The sequence below is a fragment of the Buceros rhinoceros genome, unplaced genomic scaffold, assembly GCF_000710305.1.
Source record: "Buceros rhinoceros silvestris isolate BGI_N320 unplaced genomic scaffold, ASM71030v1 scaffold3088, whole genome shotgun sequence".
NCBI classification, from domain to species: Eukaryota; Metazoa; Chordata; class Aves; order Bucerotiformes; family Bucerotidae; genus Buceros; species Buceros rhinoceros.
In genome coordinates this window covers 106,341-112,327 of record NW_010427296.1, presented here as the reverse complement: position 1 = coordinate 112,327, position 5,987 = coordinate 106,341, and the positions used below count along the sequence as shown (strand labels likewise).

Here is a 5,987-nt window from a genome sequence, read left to right as displayed (position 1 = left end):
TCCTGCTGCAGAGTCTCTGCGTGCAGCAAAAGATGACCAAACAAAGTAAGAGACATCACAACAGCTCAGTGGAGCATGTGGACAGCCCTGGTTCTTTCAAAGGCCATAGAATGTGTCAAGGAAGCTACTGAGAAAGCAAGACATTGCAGAATCCAGAAAGCTGATTGCTCAAATCAGAAAACAGATATGCCCCGTATGGCTGTGGTAATTTGTGATGTGCAGCATACATCTGTGGTAATGTGGTTAATGCGAGCGTACAGTGAACTCCTCCGGTTCTTCACGGTAGTTTGAGACTTCTAGCTAGGAATTCATTGAGAATTTTTCTGTAGCATCAGTTACAGCCTAGATACAGAAGTGCTCAATGAGGAGAAAAATGAACAATCTTTTCCTGAACAAAAGAAATTTTAAGCATGTGGGTCATCCAAAAGAGACATTTTTTTCAGGAACTGGAAGATTTAGAGGGTTAAGATTACAGAATCATAGAAACATAGAATGGTTTGGGTTGCAAGGGGCCTTAAGAATCATCTTGTTCCAACTCCCCTGCCGTCAGCAAGGACACATTCCACTAGACCAGGTTGCTCAAAGCCCCATCCTATCTGGCCTTGAGCACTTAAACACTATGAACTACGGATGGAACATGCTTAGCTTCTCTGGGCAACCGGTTCCAGTGCTTCCCAGTGAAAAACTTCTTCCTTACATCTTATCCTAACGTACCCTCTTTCAGTTTAAAACCATTACGCCTTGTCCTATCACTACATGCCCTTGCAAAAAGTCCCTCTCCACAAACCCTTGTAAGATGTACTGAAGGAGGAAGAAAAGCATTCGGTTTGTCAGGGAAGCACTAAACTGAAGGCAGATATTAAAATTGACACTATATGGACTTTATCTAGCAATTTAGTGTGTCAAGCTGAAAGAACAGGAACGGAAACTGTAGTGTACCTCTCCTACAAATGACCTGTTGTCAACTTCTATGGTGAAGAAATTGTGGGCAGAATGTTGTACAAGACCTCATTCTGTAGAAACTACAACTTCCTCTATAGAAACTCAAGCTGATGAATATTGAGGTAAAAGAAGGTTGAGCAATGGATGTTGTCTTGAACTGGGACTCAGAACACTGCTGGCATATATTCAACCTCACATTCACCACATCCTTTCCAGCCTCCACAACCAGCCTTCCAGTCTGTATCACTACCCAGGATTAGTCCAGCCTCAGTGAACAACTTGTGGAAGGAACTTCATGGGGTTTCTGCTCACCCAGTCCTCAAGTTTCTCAAGACTTCTCTGTTTTGAAGCTCTACCACTTGGTAGCATCAGCTACCACCCCTAAGTTAATATCCTTATAAATTTGCTGTAGACTCTCTGTGTCATGTTTCAGGTTGTTGATGAAGGTATTAATTTAATACTATTTAATAAATTTAATATTTAATATCGTTTAACAATATGGGCTCAGTATCAACCCCTGAGAGACTCTGCCACCAAACAGATGTTGAAGCATGAGTCACTCCCCTTTGAGCCTGTTTTCAACCCACATAACAGCCCACCACCCAGGCCATAACTTCCTCAGCTTTAAAGTGACAATACCAGAACAATCACTGACAAAAGTCTTGCTGAACGTGTCTCAAGTCTGCCACTCTCCCTGCAGCTGCATTTCACCACAGAATGAAACCTCAGTCTAACGGCTTGCTCTGACTGGTTGGAATTACGTAAAGGAGAAATACCCAGGCCCTTCACGAAGAGAAGGAACATCTCCCTTCTGCATTCTTTTCCGAGGTCTGGTCTCTCAGGCGTAGCAGATACACTCAGAGAGAGCCTGCACAGAGAATCACACACCTTATTATGTATTCTAACAAGACTTCGGGACCCATCGACTGCGGGGACATAGGGGTACTTCTAAGGTCAAAGTGCTTCTGTACACGCTCTGAAGCTGAATATTAGGTCCCTACTGGAGAGCTTCAGTAATAGAATTTTGACTCCCCAAGGCAAGCTGATAAACAGACTCCTAGTAAATTTGGAGCTGAAGGGCAAAAATAAACTGTTCCTACCCCTACAAATTCACAGCCCCAAGCTGAAGACTGGAAGTGTTATACTGCACGCTTCCTGGAGCTTTGGGATGAGAAGATTTTGTAGTTAGAAAGTGAGATTTTATAAACAAATACAAAATATTTCGTGAACAGCTGTATGAATCAAGAACAAGCGGTAGTTTTGGCTTTGTCTGGTTTTACTGAAGTATTGCCTCTAGAGTTTCCTTAGGTGATGGTTCCCTGCGCTGCTCTTTGTAACCTCACAGTTTCTGCTACACCTAGCACAGCCAGAGGAGCCTTGGGCTGGGTCCTCCCATTGTCCTAGAATGGATATGTGTTTTCACTGAGATTTTTTCAATGTGAAACAATGTGAAATAATGCACAGAGTGTTCTGCGCCCTCTCGGAATGGTGTTTCTCATCACAAAATATGTGTTGTCTACCCTGGGATGTAGAAGCAGGACATCTAGAGTCATATGAGGATAGTGGTGTCATTGGGCGTTAAAGGAAAAGAAGCCCAGACACAAAGACACAAAGACAGTTCAGATCTTTACTCTTTTTTTTTGTTTGTTTTTTTAGCCCCTGACTTATGCTTTGGCATTGCTCAAACCCATAACTTAACGTAACAATGTTCAAAAAATACGTGTTCAAAAAACAGAAAAGTGTTTGAAAATGCTGCTCTTTGATACAGAATTACCCAGAGAATTCCTTCTCAATAACAAGCAAATTGTTCTCTTGTATGTAAACTTCTGCTCCAGAGCCTAACTCCACAAACAATGAACACTTTCTATGTTCTTGGTTTCCATGATCGCACAACTCAAATCTAGAGCTCATCTTTCCAATTTAACACAAAGTAAGCAAAACTACTTTAAAATTACTGTTTAAAATACAGTATTTTGACCATGAACCAGCAACGTGCTCTTGTGGCCAAGAAGGTGCATGAAGAAGAGTGTGGCTAGCAGATCAAAGGAGGTTCTCCTCCTCCTCTACTCTGCCCTAATGAGGCTGTATCTGGAGTACTGTGTCCAGTTTTGGGCTCCCCAGTTCAAGAGAGATGAAGAACTGCTGGATAGTGTCCAGTGGAGGGCTGACCAGATTAGGGGACTGGAACTTTTACAAGGAAAGGCTGAGAGACCTGAGTCTGTTTAACTTAGAGAAGAGAAGACTGAGAAGGGTTCTTGTCAGTGCTTATAAATATCTAACGGATGGGTGTCAGGAGTATGGGGCCAGTCCCTTTCCAGTGATCCCCAGTGACAGGACTAGGGGCAACAAACTGGAACATAGGAAGTTCCATCTGAACATGACAAGAAACTTACTGCTTTGAGGGTGATGGAGCACTGGAACAGGCTGCCAAGAGAGACCGCAGAGTCTCTTTCTCTGGAGACTTTCAAAACCCAGCTGAACATGATCCTGTGCAACATGGTTGAGGTGAACCTGCTCTGGCAGGGTGTTGGACTAGATGATATCCAGAGGTCTCTTCCAGCTCCAAACATTCTGTGTTCTTTTATTTAAAATGCATTCATGGCTTTAACACAGGTAGCATTTGAAAGACCTTAACTCAGGCTTGAATTTCAGAAGTGAAGTGAAGTGAGACTGTTAAAGCTAATTCATTTCCAGGCTTGAATGCAAATGCATGGAGAAATGAAACAGAAACAATTCTCTTCAAAAGTTTTTTCAAGTTAACTTGAACTCGACATTTAGACAATTAGGATTATTTGTAGAGCTTAGTATAACAGTCATGAAACTTTTATATGAAATAGTAAGATCATTACATCAGGTGTACCTACCAAATGAAAAAGTTCAAGCAGAAATGACAGCATCAGAACCCAGGATATATTTATAATACAAAGCTAACAAAAGCCCCTCGAGCATATAATTAAAAGTATTTCCTGGCCCATCTACTTTAGCACAAATAAATCATAAAAGCTTCATAGATACTACACCTTTCTCCTTAGTATCTTCAGGCCGTGTGATGTTACCCAGTTCATGGCTGTTTTCGAATTTCAGATTAGCGTATGTTATTTCTTCTGTCATAGTTGGTAAAAAGAAGAGTGTCAGAACAAAAATGTAGAAGAAGATCTCACATTTGCAGCTAGTGAGCTAGGAAGAAAATCTGCCCCTTTGAGGGGTTTCCTCGTATTGTCAGACACAACTGAAACAGCAGCGATACCAAGATACATCTGAGCTTCCTCAGTCACAGTGCTGACAAGAAACAGTTCCTCTTTCACTCACTGCTAGTTCTCCTTCTTCCTCTTTATCTCATTTCCACCCTCCCTGACTGCCATATATTTCTTTCTGCCATTGTTGAAGAAAATGCAGCCACTTGTGTAGGACTCGTCTCTTTTCACTAGAACTCTTCTTTTGGAGAGACAACACTGAATTCGTGATTACGTCAGGTTCAGTCTTGAAACATGGACTTGAATGAAATGTCGTACATGTTGTAGATGCTGAGTCTGAGCAGCTGTGTTCAGATTTGTGACCGCACTTTAGTTCCTGTTTCCCTCCAGAATGTGCCGAAAGCAAATCAGAAGAAAGCAAATTTGCAGCTTAAAGCTGGCAAAGTGTGCTCTTGTCCAGAAGAAGTAAGTGCTTGTGCTCGAGGTTGGCACCTGAGCCTGGACATGACAGGGTGATAGCTCTTGCCTTCCAGGCCACCTTCGCAAAGTGACTGTTTGGCCTGGAGGCTCTAAGGCACCGAACTAGAAGGTCCTCTTGACAAAGGCTACATTTCAGATGATACTTTCTTGCACTCAGTTTTCTGGCATTAATGTTTTATTTCCATTTCTGGAGTAATTTTCTGTATTCTTCATTCCTCCTCCAGATCTATGGCGTGAGGAGAAGCATACACTAACACTCATGCTTTGAGACTGCATGTAAAGGGAGTCTACAGGAAAACACGTTTCATGTCTCTCCCTGGCAGAGATGGACACAGCTGAGGGAACTCCCTGACATGAACAAACACTTTCACAGAGGGACAGAAATGACAGGGAGACCAAGGAGGGCGATGTTTCATGGCATGAGAAATGGGCCACCCACTCTACTGCTGTGTGCCTTCCGTGAGTCTACTGGTCATGGCATTTCTCTGGAGAGAAGCAATTCTTTGTTATCCTGGTAGGGCTGTGCCTTGCTGGGCTGTTGCTGTTATCCAAGGAATGGTCTAGGGTAAATTGTGTAGCATGTAACAAATTTTGTAAGTGGCCTAATGGAGACCATGGGACGACATCTCCCAGAGGAAGAGCAAAATATTCAGTTGATGCCAAAATATCAGTTACTCTACCTGGAGTAGAAAGGCAGACAGACACACTCCTTAATGAAAAGAGAAGGTGGATAATAGATTGTCTGGGGAGTTTTGCGCCCTTCTTCATGGTATTTTTTAACACTTCCACAGTTGTGAAACCTTAAATGTGCATGATGAAAGCAGGATATCTGGAGTTTCCAGTGTAATTTTTGCAATTTAGCAACAATGCAGTTTAGCAAAAATGGAACAGAAATAGATTTTGCATGCAATTACGACCTAGTGATTAGTATGAGGCTTACGTATGCTATTCTATCCTGTATTAGGAGTGTAAAGCATTCTAAAAATGAGCAGGAGTTTAAACTAATCCTCCTTTGTGCTTCTGGACCTGTATAACCCATACTTGGGATTTCATTTTTCACTTTACTGAGAAAATTAACCAAACATTGTTCTTTATGTCAATACTAAAATCAAAATGACTAGTCTAAATTAACAAAAGGAATTTAGATCATTAAAATACTGGATCAGCTATGTAGACGAAACATTGAAAAAGAAATTAATTCAAAATATTAAAAAAGCAGCCAGGGTTTCAAGAATTCAAACTCTACTAAAAATCAACTTGACTGTGCTTTTGGGTTTGGGGTTCGGTTTTTTAAAAATTTGTTTGTTTGTTGTTTCTTTGGGGTTTTTGTTGGGTTCCCCCTCACCCCCCCACCCCCAAATGTGCTTGTGT

General features: G+C 41.8%; 1 protein-coding gene across 1 annotated transcript in view; it reads right to left on the bottom strand.

Annotated features, from left to right (window-relative positions):
• LOC104498444 (C-type lectin domain family 12 member A-like) overlaps positions 1-4,053 on the bottom strand; it is a 12,427-nt gene extending 8,374 nt beyond the window's left edge. The window contains exon 1 of the mRNA XM_010141823.1: positions 3,963-4,053. Coding sequence (XP_010140125.1) covers positions 3,963-4,053 — 91 coding nt within the window. The remainder of the gene's footprint in view (positions 1-3,962) is intronic.
• Between the last annotated feature and the right edge of the window lie 1,934 nt (positions 4,054-5,987).